The 16,587-nt window shown below is 36.9% G+C and overlaps 2 protein-coding genes across 3 annotated transcripts; one reads left to right on the top strand and one right to left on the bottom strand.

Annotated features, from left to right (window-relative positions):
• The first annotated feature begins 444 nt into the window (after positions 1-444).
• LOC140923689 (DNA/RNA-binding protein KIN17-like) lies at positions 445-8,772 on the top strand. The gene is made up of 17 exons (XM_073373763.1): positions 445-595; positions 1,408-1,502; positions 2,620-2,663; positions 2,912-2,991; positions 3,220-3,262; positions 3,703-3,785; positions 4,106-4,154; positions 4,367-4,419; positions 4,645-4,693; positions 5,180-5,234; positions 5,663-5,761; positions 5,917-5,953; positions 6,133-6,186; positions 6,481-6,549; positions 6,858-6,957; positions 7,843-7,943; positions 8,634-8,772. Exons 1-17 carry the CDS (start codon positions 476-478, stop codon positions 8,697-8,699), a joined length of 1,197 nt encoding a protein of 398 aa, XP_073229864.1. The 5' UTR covers positions 445-475; the 3' UTR covers positions 8,700-8,772.
• Positions 8,773-8,922: 150 nt separating this feature from the next.
• LOC140923687 (transmembrane protein 43-like) lies at positions 8,923-16,529 on the bottom strand. Of its 2 annotated transcripts, XM_073373762.1 has the most exons (12): positions 16,444-16,529; positions 14,562-14,735; positions 13,729-13,863; positions 13,266-13,360; positions 12,816-12,865; positions 12,342-12,482; positions 11,883-12,004; positions 11,358-11,435; positions 11,123-11,224; positions 10,782-10,899; positions 10,344-10,594; positions 8,923-10,093 (listed from the first exon to the last, which is right to left on the bottom strand). In XM_073373762.1, the coding sequence occupies exons 1-11, from the start codon at positions 16,456-16,458 to the stop codon at positions 10,386-10,388; spliced, it is 1,239 nt and encodes a 412-aa protein (XP_073229863.1). In that variant the 5' UTR covers positions 16,459-16,529; the 3' UTR covers positions 8,923-10,093; positions 10,344-10,385. The 2 variants fall into 2 exon arrangements, with proteins under 2 accessions (XP_073229863.1, XP_073229862.1); XM_073373761.1 differs by having other exon boundaries at positions 8,923-10,594.
• Between the last annotated feature and the right edge of the window lie 58 nt (positions 16,530-16,587).

The raw sequence follows: 16,587 nt of genomic DNA, 5'->3' as shown, positions 1-16,587 counted from the left end.
ATGCTAGAATCTATAGCCTTGCGCCCTTGCCGTTCCCGTTCTACACTGGGTACCAGAGTTTTTTTTCTCGTGTGCGTCGGGGAGCTTCGTTTCATCGGCCGAAGGCCGAAGACACGAGCGGCGAAGTTTTTCGCGCGGGTCACTTTTTTAGGACTTGACCGAAACCGGAAATCGCGCATGAACAGCCTCTGTCACTTGCCGTTCTCAAGTGAAGGTAAAATTTGGCCATTTCACGTCGTATTTGTGCAGGGATGGCAAAGAAATGAACAAAAGAGCCTGATGCATGTGCAAAGTTGTTGTTTTGCTCATTAAACCTATTGCTTAATTTTTTTATGTTCCCGTTGCCGTCGCCGTCGCAGTTCGTATGGTCCCTTATGGCGAGGAAACTGGCACTAGCAACCCTCGCGTTGAACTCTGGTCCTACAATGGCGGACGGTGAACGTACTGTTCATCGTACTTGATCTGCTCCTTCAGCATGGGAAAAGAAAAGGCAGGAGCGTTAACTCCAAAAGCCATATCAAATAGGATCAAGGCGAAAGGACTGCAGAAGTTGAGATGGTATTGTCAAATGTGCCAAAAACAATGTCGAGACGAGGTATATAAGCTTAAGCTTAAGATAAGCTTACAATGTTTTAATATAAAAATTGAAAGCTTCTAAAATTTCGGCAAACTCTCCACACATAACAGCTTTCTTGTACAAGTTTTCCTACTGTTCTCATTTATTCTTTATAAATCAAACACCAGCATGGATAAAGTTCGAGTCGTAAATTAAAATGGATGCGTGAAATGATGTAGAGTAGTGCTGTGAGGAAAAGAAACAATAAAGCAGTAACTCATCTTAAACTTGTGACAGCGCATTCGATTAGACCTCAATCACTTATCATTTTATGTGCATCTACTGAGCACCCGATGGACCCTTTAAGAAAAGAACAGGAATTAAGGCTTGTTGAAAAATTGGAATTAATTTAAATAGGAACTTTTAATGACCTCGTAAAGAAGTTGTCATTGAAATATATGTTCCTTTTAGTCCTTCCTTTCTTTTTTTTCTTCTGCTTTCTGTACTGCTTAAAGCACACACAATGTGCAGTGTACAGTTTGCTTAAGACTACTGGCATTTCGACCTGAGAGCTCTACGCAATGTTGGCATTTTGACCTGAACACCCTGCTTATTAATACAAAAATCTGCAATTTACAGCCCTAAACAAAATGACGAGCGTCAAGGAAATTTCCTTCTCCTCCCCCCCCCCCCCGCCCAACCCCGCGGCTTTGCTAGTATAATATTTTCTTATACCAAGTGTCACTGTTAAGTCACTAGTGTAGAGTTTGTTGCTTCTTCACTTCTGTCAGTGCTTAATGTGTTGCAATCATATTATAAAGCTTTCTTTCTCATTCTTTTGGAATGATCAGAATGGCTTCAAATGTCACACCATGTCCGAGTCACACCAGCGTCAGCTGCTGTTGTTAGCTGAAGATGTTGATAAGTACATGGATAGTTTCTCCAGGTAGGTTCAGCAAAATGTTGCTCAAAAAATGTGCCCCCAGCTTATATTTGTGTTAAAGGAAGTTTGTGTTCACTGTACCATAAACTGCGACTTATACCCCCCCCCCCCCCCCTCTGGTTATAGGCCCATCTATACCTGTAAACAAAAAATACATCATATTATAAACCCCCTGGATATAAGATCCCCTCTAGCATTGATTTATTTTAGTTTTAATGCTTAACCGCCACTCTGCCCGGCCGGACCATTAACCAAGGTCTTTAAAAAGAAACTGGTGAGATCATGCAAGCTGTGAAACCCCTTTCTCAGTTCAGATTATCGCGTCATTGGGCGGTGACGTTAAGCCGTTGACCTTGTCTCTTTCATCCTTGTACTTCAGTTGGAGGGGGCAGGGTGTAAAGAAAACCATTTTTACAGCTTGCCTTTTGGGCAAGCTGAAGCTAATTAACATTTACTAGCCCAGTCATCATTTCAACTAGCCCCAAAAGCTTTTTGACAAGCAGAATTGATTTCAAAGTTCTTCTGTTATTTGAATTCCACAAAAAAACATCACTTGCCTGTCGGGCAAGTTAAAAACAGAATTCGCTAGCACAATAGCAAGATCCATTAGCCCTGGGCAATCGGACACTACATTCTCTGCACGCTGAGGGGACATGAAAAAACCTGTGACATTGTTCGAAAGGAGTAGGGGGCGTAGGCCCTGACGTCTTGGTCTATCTGACTTGTGCTGTCATTGGTCTGGGTGGGCGAGGTGTGATCAAAACGTGGACTGAAGTGGCTGTAAGAGTACGCCTTTACATGCTAACGTCTGATCTCACCTGTCTGGTTCCTCTGCAATTCAGCCACTGGCTAGCTGCAAATGAGGAGAATTGGTACCATATGTTTTTCTTTTTCTTAATTAAAATCCACTAAATTCAAAACACATTTTAATCAGTACCACTATAGCTTGATTCAAAGCCTTTTTTGCATTACTGTTGTAAGCTCCCTCGCATACGAACCCCTCCATTTTAAGCTATCCTATTAAAACACCTAATAAAGATGTATAAGCCCTGGGTTTATAAGTGGTGGAAGTTAACGCTGTATGTATCGTGTTACCCATTATCTAGTTTTTATCTTTCAGAGAATTTCAAGACGAATTTCTGAAACTTCTTAAGAGACAGTTTGGTACGTGACTGGTTATTTTTATTTATAACATTACAAACATGCAGGAAGTCTTGGATTAGCCAACGATTGGGATACATATAATAATTTGACTTGAACAGCACCAAGTTAATATAATTGTTTTTTGCTAACCCTACTTACTGAAACCTTCAAGGTTTTTGTTAATAAACATTGACTAAGTCATCTGAAGTTAACTAGCTTAAACTGGTCATGTTGGTGTTTTGGTTTAAAGTGAATCTGTTGTTTTTCAGGGACTCGCAGGGTGCGTGCAAATCAAGTTTATCAGGAGTACATCAGTGACAGACATCACACTCATATGAATTCAACACAGGTCAGTATAATTTGTTAATTGCATTAATTAATTAAGGCATGCCTGGCAAAAACACCCCAAGTGTCTACTGATAAACTGCAAGACTGTCCTTCCAATTACCTGTGTCACAAATGAGAATTTAACATTTGATCTAGATTCACTGAAGGCCTTTTTTATTGCACCCATCTGATGGTCTAAACATGAACACTGACCCTTAATAATGGCATATTTACTATTGTTCTTGCACAGTGGGAAACTCTAACTGACTTTGTGAAGTGGCTAGGAAAAGAAGGTAATTAATATCATGTCTTAAGGTTTTTTTATAGGAACTGGGTTAGTACAGGTCATGGAAAACCTGGAAAGTCATGGAATTTGAGAATTTCATTTTCCAGGCCTGGAAGGTCATGGCATTTGATTATTCATGGAAAATCAAAGTTTTGTTCATTAGATTATATGAGTTACTGCAGATGACATTAAAAGCAAGGATAACTGATGTATGATGGAATAATTAGTCTAAGAGTAATTTGTTTTTGTTGAACTATTTAAGGTAAAAAAATATGCTAAAACAAGGAAAGTTTTGAAAATGACGGCTAAACCTAGGGTCATGGAAAACTTAAAAAGGTCTTGGAAAAAGACATAGAAAGTCATGGAATTTGAAGAGCTCAAAATAGTATGAACCCCGAAGAAGGTATATGTACTGTCCCTGAGTCTCTTACTGCTTTGTATGCACAGGACATTGCAAGGTGGATGAGACAGAGAAGGGATGGTTTATAGCTTATATTGACAGAGATCCTGAAACTATTGAAAGACAAAAGGTAAAAAAAGTTGTGATCATGCAGCATTTGGTACTTAAAGTTATGTTTATTTGATAGACCTTACTCACTATACCTGCCAGATATTTGCACACACACTTATAAATTTTTGATTGATGGGATAAAAGCAATGATTCATGGTATTTCTGAGCTGAGAGAGCAAACAGTAATAATATTATTAATAAGGTATTTATTGTTATAACATGTTGGAGAGCTTTATTCCAACATTCTTTTAGAGTGCTTATGTTTCCTTTCACCTCATCAAACTGTCTATGAACTTTTGCTTTGCCTTAATGTAGATAAAATGATTTTTTTAAAATCAGGCGGTTGCAGCAAAGGAAAAAATGGAGATGGATGATGAAGAAAGACATGGTAAGAAATTATTTTTCTGAGTAAACTGATGAAAATTGTTTTTTAATATCAATTGATTTTTGTTGTTCTCGTTGATATTGATTTGATTGAGTGTTGGTTGGTTTTCCTGTTGTCTTTCTTAATAACAATCTCAAGATCTCTAAAATTAGGGTCATAAATGAACTTACATTATAATCAAATTTATGCAATATTATTATATTTTTTTGTATTAGCCAAGCAACTTGAAAGGCAAATTGAAAGGGAGAAAGCAAGAAAAGTCGATGAGGTGATTTTTTCTTTAATTTTTTGGTATCTTGTCTATTGTCTTTGCTAAATTGTCCCATTGTTCCTGTCTGCTGTTGTAGACTTAGGCCTGTCAATATTTCCTTGCAGCTAGGGTTTTTCCTCACTATACTAGTAAAAGCACTGTGGTATCACTATCACTAGTGTGACATAATTATAGACTGTGTGGTGAGTAGTATTAAAAATAAAAGTTTTTTTTTCTTTCCAGGCAGAGAGTGTTTTTACTGAGTTAAAACGTGAAAATGAAGAGGAAAAAGGTTTGCATTAAAAAGGAAATTCTTTTTTATTATTATTTATGCCACGATCAGCAACAAAATTGTTTAAAATAAATCACTTTTGTCAGTAGCGTATAGTTTGGTAAAAACAATCTGAAACCCTCCCCCCAACCCTCATTCACTTTTGAATTGTTTTTTGTTTCGTACAATTAGCTAGAGCAGCAGCTTAACATTGCCGGGGGGGGGGGGGGGGGGGGAAGGGGGGAGGGAAGACTTGCTTTTTTCCTGTTTCAAGTGGAAACGTCTGCAAAATGCAAGAACAGCAGAGGATATATTGTAATAATGATCTTATAGTGTCTCAACCAATTATTTATTTTGTTGCTGACTGTAGATGTAGATATGAAACCCATTTAGACATAAACCACTACGTTGTAGGGGGGATATAAGAATTTCTTTAGTGAATAAAACAAATTAAAATTAATGAAGAAAATGATATTAAACATGCAATTATTGCTATGCTCTTTCTAGTAACCTTTGCTATGCCAGCTGGTAAAAAGAAAGAACCTTTACCTGGACCTAGCAGGTGTGTGTTAATAATATTATTGTTAGGCTGTTTTGTTATGCTCATCCAATATTATTATTAATGTTCTTTGGTCGTTTTCTTCCTTTCAAAGCCATCCCGCCTCTAAGGATATTATGCAAAAGATTTGCTAGGGTTGGTTACCTTTTCAGAAGAGGAAACTTAGGGAGCAAGCATGGTTTATTCTTGGCTGCAATATTTCAGGATTTTCTTTTTTCTTTTCTTTTTACGGTTTTAGTGTGGGGCCCATGCGTCCCTTATTACCCAATTCCTATCCTAATGATAAACAGTGGGAAATAATGTTTACTGATTATCCGTAGTACTTTCCATTCTTATTTTCCCCATGTTCTGATGCTTAAAAGGACAATTTCCACGGTGAGACAAACAGTTAACAAACATATCATCAAACTTTCCTTTTGGTTAAATTTCAGAATAGATGAGTCAAATCCTTCATCTCTACAGAATCCCTTAGCCTCTCTAAGCTCTTCACAAAAGGAGAAAAAAATGGATAAAGAGAAAACAAAAGAAAGGTACCTAGTATTCACTCCCTTTGTCTCTCACTAGACAATTCTTGCCAATTCTCAAATTTCATTCCATAATGTTGAAAAACATAAAATAAAGTATCAGTAAGTGGAAAAATTTCCCATTCAGATGCATGATTGCTATACTGTAATTCTTTCTGCAGTTTAAAACGAAAATCAGCTTTGGAAGAAATCATGGAAGTGAGTGTTTTTGTTGGGTTGTTCATTTGACTTTTGATTTGCTATTACAGTATCTTCGTTTTATTAGTCATTACGATCAGGAATGCCACTGATATTGTACATAATAAAACAACCTTTCTTTCAAGCAGTCTTTTTTGTAATAATAATAATAATATTCACAGTTTTTTTTTTCTCGACAGATGCAAGAACAGGAAAAGATGAAAGCCAGCCGCAAAAGTAACTGGATAGCAAAGGTACCCTAGAGACTCAATCACTCCCCTCCCCCGCCCCCACCTTCCCCTCCCTCGCGAACTGCAAGGTAGAAATTTCTTTCCAACAGATTAAGATTGCAAACTATTTATAAAAATGCTGTTTCAAAACTGTTTATCGCAGACTTCCAGACGCATTAATCTTTTTTCCATGTCCGATTTCATTACATTTTCCTGTACACTTGAGTTTGATTTTATTATGCATCATCTGAATCTGAAGCACTGAGGTTATCTTGTTTTAATTAAGTGCCTTCTTGGCTGTTATTCCTTCCTTTACAGGGACTTATAGTCAAAGTTGTAACCAAAAAACTTGGTGATAAATACTACAAAAAGAAAGGAACAGTCAAGGTATGTGTTTGGTTTAAAAAGAAACACACATAGATGAAATAAAACAAGGCCAGAATTTTCTTTCTCATCCCACTTCATTAAGTCACTACAGTGAAGATCCCCCGTCCCACCCCACACCCAAATACACATTTGTTCATTAGATTCCTGAATCTTGGGTTCCAAGAAGGAGATCCGCAGAAACCTTTTGGGGCTCCTACTTCTTATGGATTATTGTCCATAAAAAGAAATAGATAAAAAACACTTTCTGAGGACAGGACAGAATTAATATTAATGTCGTGTATTATTATGTTTTGTTTTTTTAATTGCAGGATATTCAGAACTTATTCGTCGCTGTTGTAAAGATGTCAGATAGTGGAGATGTGATTAAAGTTGATCAGGATCACCTGGAAACAGTTATCCCAGCTTTTGGTAAGTGTGAATCATAATACACTAGTGTAGCATTAAAAAAACAAGCTGACATTTCGCGACTGACTCCAGAAATTCAATATTGATGTTGTGTCACTATTAAACCAGATCTGGGTAGTACAGTGTACTTCTGACTGGTTAAAGTGAATTTCCCATGTGGCACGACAGGGGCGGATCCAGGATTTTTTTTAGGAGAGGGTGCACTCGTCTCTTGCTCTACTTCAACACCAATAAACCACTTTTTTTTCCGCAGAATACCAGTTGTATTTGAAAACCGCAGGTCATCTCAGGGGGGGGGGGGTGCACACCCCCTGCACCCTCCCCCTAGATCCGCCCCTGGCACGACCAATCAAAAGCACTACCCAGATTTGGGAAATGACACACCGTCAGTATGGGATTTCCACACTCATCCCTCAGATGTCATTTTACAGGGAAATTATTGGTCATGACATTGCAAAATGGCGGCTGTTTTCTCAGGCTTAATATAGTGCTCTACTTTTAAGAGCCTAGACTGGTTCACTATGAAAAAATCATTTTGATTACTGTCCTAGAATTCTCCAAGGCTTGCACAAAACCTGCTTTTACTGGGATTATCTTGCTTTGATTTTAAAGGAGAGGAGTCAGGCTACAGCTAGAGTGGTAGTGAAATTTTCAATGTTATTTCTGGTCCATTATACAATGTAGATTCACTCCAAGACAGCTTATGAGTCAGCACAGGTCAAAGAGTAACTTGAGTCACAATTTTCTTCAAATATCAGCAAACTATGCTTTGAAGGATGTACTGTAAGAATGTATACCAATTTATTTTTCTGTGAAATCTTGAGAGAAGCAAAGTGTCACAACTTGTAACGAAGTGCTTACTAGCAAAACTTGTAAATGGATTTTCAGGTAAAACTGTACTGATTGTAAATGGCATCCACAGAGGATCAAAAGCATCACTTGTATCACTGGATGAAAAAAGCTTTTCAGTTACAGTGGATCTTAAAGATGTAAGTCAGATTTGTCTCCTTTTAACAGGACTTCCCTTCCTTGCAAGTTAGAATGAGGAAATTACGCTTCCCTTACGTCATCTTGGCCTGCTAAGAGTGGAGGAGAGGAGAGGAAAATCGCTGCGTGATATTGCAAGGCCTCTTGCCTGCCCCTTACCTGATTTCCCTTTCCTTGTCTCCTACACAGCCGACTCTTTAGCTAATCACAGTCAAAGGTGCTACAAAGATCAAGTTGTTTTGACTACTGACATTTAATTCAAATAAATGTTATAAAACCTTGAAGAATTCCCTCAGATAAATCTTATGTTCCAACACAATATGGGATAATGTTTCATGAAATGAACACTCTGACTATAATAAAATTCTTTTCTTTTAATATCATTAAGTTTCATCACCCAAGTTAAATATGGTGAGGGTAATTGACTCATCTCCATTTTCTACTCCACATTTCTCTTCCTTTGAAGTGGCTAGACTGGATTCAAGACTAGACTGCTTCCCTCTGCTCCCCCGCTCCCCCGCCCCCTCCCATACCTTTGAATTTTATTTTCCTTTGTTTTTGGATATAGTGATGAGTCTGAAACAAGAGACAATAAAATTGAACCAGGACCAGAACAGCAATGCTAACTGAGTGTTGAATTCACTACTGGTAGTAGTAGTTACACAATGCATTTTGTTATTGTGTTTCCTCAGGGACCTCACAGGGGCAAGAGAATTGATAGAATTCCTTATGATGATATCTGCAAATTGGATACGTGACATCAGGGAGTATAGTCTAGTCACATAACAAAGATACTATATTATTATGTTAATAGGAGCTTAAGAAACAACTGTGAAAGTGAAAAATATGTTGCTGACAGAAAATCATTGAACTTGCATCCTTTTAAAATTTATTCTGTCTATTTAGACCCACTCAGTTTGTCAAATTGTAGCTATTTTCCTGGACTTTTTCCAGGTTCAAAGAGAGAAAGGAAATTCGTTGTTGTATGATTACGTCCTCCATAAAATGTCGTAGTCATACAGTGGATGTTAAAGTGTACTAAAAAGTGTGATGCATGTGCAGAGCTGTTGTTTTTGTTCATAAAACCAACAATTTATTCATTGTTTTTTGATGATGTTCTTGTCTCTGTAATGGCTACTTAAGCTCCCTAATAGTTTGATAATTGTGCTTAGAAAAAAGCAACAACGAATTGATGCTTTAGCCTGTTTCCTTTAATTTTGTGCTACTTCTGTGCCAAACTCAGTTGAAGAAATTAAATTCAGCATAGTTTTGATTTCTAATGTCATGCTACTGCCATGCTGATCTCAATTTTCAAATTACAAATACATTGAAAATACATTCTACATTTTAAAAACACATTAAACTATCCTCCAGCATGCAAAGAAAGTAGTGTCCGTCATATATAGCCGGGGCTAGTGGATTTTGCTATCGAGCTAGTGAGTTCTGTTTTTAACTCGCCCGATGAGCAAGTGATGTTTTTTAAGGAAGTTGAATAACAGAAGAACTGTGAAATCAATTCTGCTAGTCAAAACGTTTTTGGGGCCAGTTAAAATGATGTCTGGCCTGGTAAATGCTAGCTTCAGCTTGCCCGAATGGCAAGCTGTAATTTAAATGATTTTCTTTGCACCCTGTCCTCTATTTTTTTATTATTCAGCTGAATCAAATTTGTCGTTTGAAACCAAGTTTCACTAGAGACTTACTTCATTTGGCTATTCTTAGCATGGCAGTAACATGAAAATTGGGCCTTGCTCTCTTAATTATACTAAAACTGTTGTATATAATTATAATAATTATAAAGTCCAAGTGAGCAGGTTATCTGTTTCAAAATACTACGTACTATAACTAAGTAGGTAGTTGTTTCTTTTAGTTAGTTTCTACGTTATCAGCCTGATAAATATATTGTAAATAAAATTCAGGTAAAAATCTTTGAGCTCCCCTTTGTATGCCACTCCATAAACATTTTAAATTAATGCTTGCTACCTATATAACAAACAATTCAAGTTGGTAGGCATCTATACAGTTGCATTGAATCTAGGCTTAATAACCAGTCCCTCTTCAGGAAATAAGCCCATGTTTGGGTTATTATCTACCTTATAAAATAAATTTATAGTTTATACAGAAGCCAATGCTTGACATGAACTGCCAAAGTCACGTCAAATTTAGGTTAGACCAGTCTAGTTTGACAATTCAGACTTCCACAAGAGTTCCACTGCTTTCCTTTCTCTGTAACTCAGATTTTGACTGGAAAATGGATCTAAAACATGTCTAAGATTAGAGCAGCCTGTGAAAACTCTGTGCCATTGGACCCTCAGTGTGTAAAGTGCACTCTCTGCAGACTAGTGTTCTCCCATATACATAGAGATCTGTTAAAAATATACCTTAATAGCAACCAATGATAGCATAGAACTATGATCGTTCTAATGTTAATACTGAAAGCTCTGTGTTCATCTGTCGCGGTCATAAGTATTCTGCCTCCGTTGTCTAGATATCAGTATTGGCACAGCAGCTGCTGCCAATAATGTCATGCCTAGAAGTGGTCGGTGAGCGATCCAGCCAATTGCTATGGTAACCAATGACAACGAGGTGGCAAGACACAGGCATAGTAAGGTCAAACCCAGGCCCACCAGCTCACGGACAATTGGCACCCAAGAGACTGGAAAATAAAACAAAGCATGTTTAAATTTCTAACACATAGCTGGTGTCAGGTCTTTGAAACCTCTGATTTCTTTTGTTCTTCCTAGCAAGAAGCCCTTGTATTAGGGCTATAGCTAGGGCCTACTGTTCCTTTACCTGACTGTCTACAATGACTGCCTTAAGGAAATGTTTATCGTTTTACTTACTCAACAAAGTAAGAATGCTTGTCATCATTTGAAATCCGATAAACATCAAGACCCAACCTACTCCCCTCAGGGCCCAAGTGAGAAGAGTATTGGCAGAATGCTCGGCATCAAAAATCTCCTGCAATTCAGAAAACAAACAAACAAAAAAGAACTTTATTAAGGTGGAGAATGAAAATACCAAAATTTGGCCAACTTCTCATTGGTTTAATTAAACTGTAAATAGATGATTTGAAAATGCCAAGCCTATTTTTGAAACCTGTTCTGGTATGCCATTAAGTCCAAAAGAAGAAAGTACATTCAGGTGTAGATATGTGTTGTTGTTTGAAAACATTTTTATTTACCTCTGCACTCATTTCTCCAGGGTAGAGAAACTCCAGTGTATCCCCAGATTCGGTGTTATAATGGGACAGTGCTCCTCCTTGCTGTCGGGCAACAATACTGACCTGTTTATAGAAAAACAGAAGCAATCATTTTTTTTCTAAGTTCTGCAAGCATGTGCAAGTTTCACATGTTGTCGCTTGTTTTCTTAAGAGGGAGTAGTTTGGTTATTGATTACTCTTGAGAGTATTTCTCTACCTTCAGGGGGTCCCCTAGTCCCGAGCCAGGTTTTCCACTCAGTCCAGCATAAGAAAACTGCACCCGCACATCACCAACCTAAACAATAACAACAACAAAATAGGTATATTAGAAATGATATAAATTATTAGTTATTTGCATAGCAGTGAAACACTTAAAAAAAAAAATCAAGACAGAACAAAAAAGCTGTATAATATCTTCTTTTCATTAATAAAATAACTTTTTCACTACATGTAAGGCTGATTGAGTTGCTCATTTATTTGGATCTTTATAGTTTCAACAGTTCCAACATATTGTACTTACAGCAACCTGAAGAGTCATCCAGTATAGTGTTAATGGCATTAATATTTTCTGGGAGTAATTTTTCTCAATGCCTGTACAATGTATTGGAAAAAATGACATTGTTGTAGAAGGCAGGCAATTCAATTATGTCCTGGTCATCTGACAATGTGTTGCAGGTTATGAGAGCATTCGTGGATGAAAACCTGTGCCGAGATGCTATAATGGCTGCTTGAGTTTTCTTACCGCGGGATAAAACTGATCCTTTGTATGATAAAACATTCCATCGTGAATGTACATTTTTCGTCCTCTTTTGACCAAATCTCTTGGAGCAAGCGGGTGAAACTCATTTATTTTTTCAACAAGGCCTAAAAAAAAGAATGAGAAATAAATAAAAAGAAAGTCAAAAGAATAAAATAATAACAAAAAAAGTTATCAGGAAATGGCATGACCTCAAACTTTTTATTAATTTTGGTGGAAGTGCTTTTGCTACAGCATAATTGGTTAGAGTGCTGTACCAGGATCACAGAGGTCCAGGTTCAAATCCTGACACGCCTGAATTTTTTCAGGCATTCTTTTCTCAACTGCCTAAATTGCATGTTATTCTTCAACTGTGATGATCTTCTTTATATTTCAAGGTTTATACGGTTAGGCTTCTTCATTAAAAGAAAAGAAGATTTATTCACATATGATACTGTACTTTACCTTTTGACAAAATGAACGCTCCAACCTTGACTGGGTCTGATTTAATTGTATAAGATTCCACCGGCATGCTGTGAGGGTTTTGATGTCCTGATGGATTATCAAACTCACCACTTCTAACAATATGGTCTTTCCACTCCATTGCTACAATAACCATATATTTCAAGGATTTAATTTTGACCTGTAACATAATATGTCTGTGCTGGTCCTTTTATTTTTTACTGTACATGCATATTATGCATGTACAGTAAAAAATAGAAGGACTAGCACAGACATTTATCAGTGTCATTTATCCTGCCAAAGGTAACTGGCGGCAATGCTTCACCCCCTTGTAAAATAAGTGATGATATCCATACACAGTCAAGTATACTGTTCAATGACTATGTTATCTCAAAGGAAAATATAATGGCATGTAAAAAAAATAGTGGAATTATATATAGATCACTTTTTTATTTATTTATTTATTTATTTACTTACAGTAAGAAAAAGTTGTTTCTACTCTTGTTTTTCCTCCCTCGTCATATTCTCTAAAAAAAATTAATTGGATGAAGTAGGTGAGTGAAGTGAATCAATGCATAATTAATTCTGAGGAAATAAAGTCAAAGATAAGTAGAACCATACTAAATAATATTGCTTCGATCAATAGCCCTAGTGCTGATCAGGAATCCATTGTATCAAAAAAGCAAACGCCTGTTTTGTAACACAGGGAAAATAATCATTCATGAAAATTCAGTGACTTTTAAACAACTTTGTATTTCAGCAAAATCATCACTTATGTTTTTGCAGTTTTTGACCAAACCCTTGAATTAATGTATAATATCAGCAAATCCCCCTGGTTACAAACCCACATTTATGCACATTAATCCCTCTCTATAAGCAGTACTGATAACTGTCTAATAATAATTGAGGTTATAATATATATTTTACCGAGTCTTTTTATGCTCCACCCACTGATACATTTCAACCTTTCTTCTTAGCTTCACAGCCCTGACAGCAATGCCGTATTGTTCATCACTTAGAGGCTAAGAAAACAACACCTCAGTTAGTTCAGTTTGATGATGAATGATAGGCGTGAACGTCTTGTTTCCCTAGCATGTTTAAAACAGGTACCTTAAAGGTTACTATACCGATTAAGACCCAATCAAACTTGTTTTCAGAAATGTTGTGAGCTCTGTTTTTGTCAAGATTCACTATGGAAACAACTCTTCAACAATAATTAATTATAGCACCAGTGGTTCTACAAGTATCATAATGTATAATTGTTTTCCCGATCAATATTAAAAAATAAAACATATTGTCTTGATCACTGGACTTATTTCAGCAGTTGCAACAATAAATAATTGTACAGGAAACCTGGGGCTTTAGATTAGGATCCAAGAGTGGAACTTACTCTGTCTGTTTGTAAACTTCCTGTTAAGTGAACCAAGCTGTTGTCATACTCAGGACTGACTTGATCAATATATTGAAGACGAACAACTTGTCTCAGGCCTTCATCTAATGATAGGGCTGTTTGAACGGCTCTTCCCTATTGTGGTGATAATATATTAAATAATAAAGCAATTTTCACAATTAGGCAGTTAATTACTATAGTAAGTTATTGTTTGTTTAAAACAGAATCATTTAATATTTTTCAGTAGTAATTTTATGTCTCCATGTATTGGCAGCAAAATATTAATGATCATGCAGCAATAAAACTTATTACTGCTCCTTAGCCAAAAATATATGAAAATGCTTACTGATTGAAGGGGTGCCAGGAAAGAAAGCCCCAATAATTTTTTCTTAAGTGCCTTCTGCCACTTTGCTAGATTTTCCCTTCCAAATTTTACCTTTTCTTCACAATTTGCTAACTTGACAATCATTTAAAGATCAGAGTCACTTAATTATTTTAGGGCTCTTTTGGCAATTGAACCCCTTCAGCTTTAGAGAGAACACTACCCTTCATCTACCTCTCAATTTTCAGCAACACTAGCATTTTTTGGCCAGGTATTAATTTGTTTTGACTACAGCAGTTTGTTGGTTGAGAACATGAGAGATTAAAAATTTGCAATTAAAACTATGTGTTTACATATCAAAATATTTTTAATCCACATGTTATCACCATTTATAAGAATACCCTTCTTCAGCAACAAATGTTCTGCTTGTTGTATCCTTCCATCGGACAATCAACTAATTTTTATACCAGTATCAAAAAAGCAAACCTCATTACTTCTCTGTTACATGTACCTCATTCCAGTAAATGACAGGAAATGAGACAACAACAAGAAGAATTCCAAAAAGAGATGCCCAGAAACTCTGCTGTATTTGTCCAAAGAAGCCAGGTTTTTCTTTGTATGAAACTCTTGTGTGGCTGTCACTCCAGTCTCCTGCATAATTATGCATCCCTGGTGCACTTGGGTTCTACAGGAGAAGGAGGCAGCAGGATTAGCTCAGTCAGTAGAGTGGTTGACTGCAGAGAGGGATCTTGTGGGTTTGATTCCCAGGGCTGGACTAATACACTCAGAGTCTTAACATAGCTGAGAAATTTTGTTACTGACTGTACCCTAAACAGCTAGACCTTCACATGGCTCAGATGACCGTGTAAAATGGTAATCCCATCTCTAGTCGGAGATGTAACAATAGTGTGCCCAGTACTTCAGTGCTAAATACATTGACGCTCATATAAAGTGCATTTTTTCCTCTGCCCTTTCTGTGTCCATGAGGGCAAGTGGCATCATCAGCCGGCAAATACACACAGCATATAAATGCTCTCAATGTTTTTTAAAAATGCGCAATTAAATCAGGACAATCATAGGTTTTTCCACATTATATAGGTGCAGACGCCATAATTACCATCTTTTATACAATCTCGGTGAAAAATCGGCTTGACGTAGACAAAGAACTCTAATTATTTGTAAGCCTAACGTACACGTAGGTAAACACCGTAGTCACTAAAACATGGAACGACCTACAACCACCTAAAACCACCTAAAACCATCTACAACCACCTACAACCACCTCAAAAAAATTCAACAACCACCTACAACCATCTACAACCACCTCAAAAACATCTACAACCACTCGCAAACAATCTAAAACCATCTAAAACAAGGTATAAATGTCTCAAATAAGGCAAGACGACAACATGTCACGTACATGAAATACGAGAATCGAACAAAACATCCACTTCCCCCCAAAATCTTACTCTCCCTGGTCCCTTGTATCATCAACCATTAAGCTTAACACAAAACTTCCACCGCACTGTCCTCTTATGTTGAGAGGGCTGGGATATAAGTTTGATTTTGTTTCCTCTCTCTTGTGAAACTCATCGACAATTTGATTATAATTTAAGCAACAACTGATGGTTTGTGATTTTTAATTGTTTTAAAATCATGTTTCAAATGTCACATTACCAGTGATCACATATGGTGCGAAATCTGGAATATGTCTGGAAAATTTCATTTAGAATCTCAGCAGGAGCAAAACGTGATCATGAGTCACCATTCATACGTGTCACCATTCGTACAACTGTATGAATGCAGAAAAAGCCAAATCAAGTCAGTCTTTCGACTACGAGTTTGTTATTTTATTTCATTATTTTTTGTGACTTGATAGTTCATTTTGTAAAGTTCTTTAAGTCTTTTAATATACTTAGCATGATCTCGCATTTCATTTCGTGACATTCAGCCAATGGTTGATGATACAAGGGACCAGGGAGAGTAAGATTTTAGGGGGAAGTGGATGTTTTGTTCGATTCTCGTATTTCATGTACGTGACATGTTGTCGTCTCGCCTTATTTGAGACATTTATACCTTGTTTTAGATGGTTTTAGATTGTTTGCGAGTGGTTGTAGATGTTTTTGAGGTGGTTGTAGATGGTTGTAGGTGGTTGTTGAATTTTTTTGAGGTGGTTGTAGGTGGTTGTAGATGGTTTTAGGTGGTTTTAGGTGGTTGTAGGTCGTTCCATGTTTTAGTGACTACGAGGTAAACACTGCAGTTCCCACACAAATATTTAACCTAATTTAAACCCCCGGGTGAAAAGCATTCCACTTGTTAAGGATCTACACTAATGAAACAGAAACAGTACTGTAAAACAATTCATAAGAAATACCACGAAAAGACTTACGTACATAGGTTCTATACATGGTTTCGATCTGCAAACGTGGAACATCACATTAAAATGAAAGAGGAAGTAAAACAATAGTAGACAGGCGTTGCTCGCTTGATGAACAATTTTAAAAGCCTGGGTCGAGACCAAAAACTCTCTACCAGGT

The sequence above is a fragment of the Porites lutea genome, chromosome 13, assembly GCF_958299795.1.
Source record: "Porites lutea chromosome 13, jaPorLute2.1, whole genome shotgun sequence".
Classification (NCBI taxonomy): domain Eukaryota; kingdom Metazoa; phylum Cnidaria; class Anthozoa; order Scleractinia; family Poritidae; genus Porites; species Porites lutea.
This window is presented reverse-complemented; position numbering and strand designations above follow the sequence as displayed.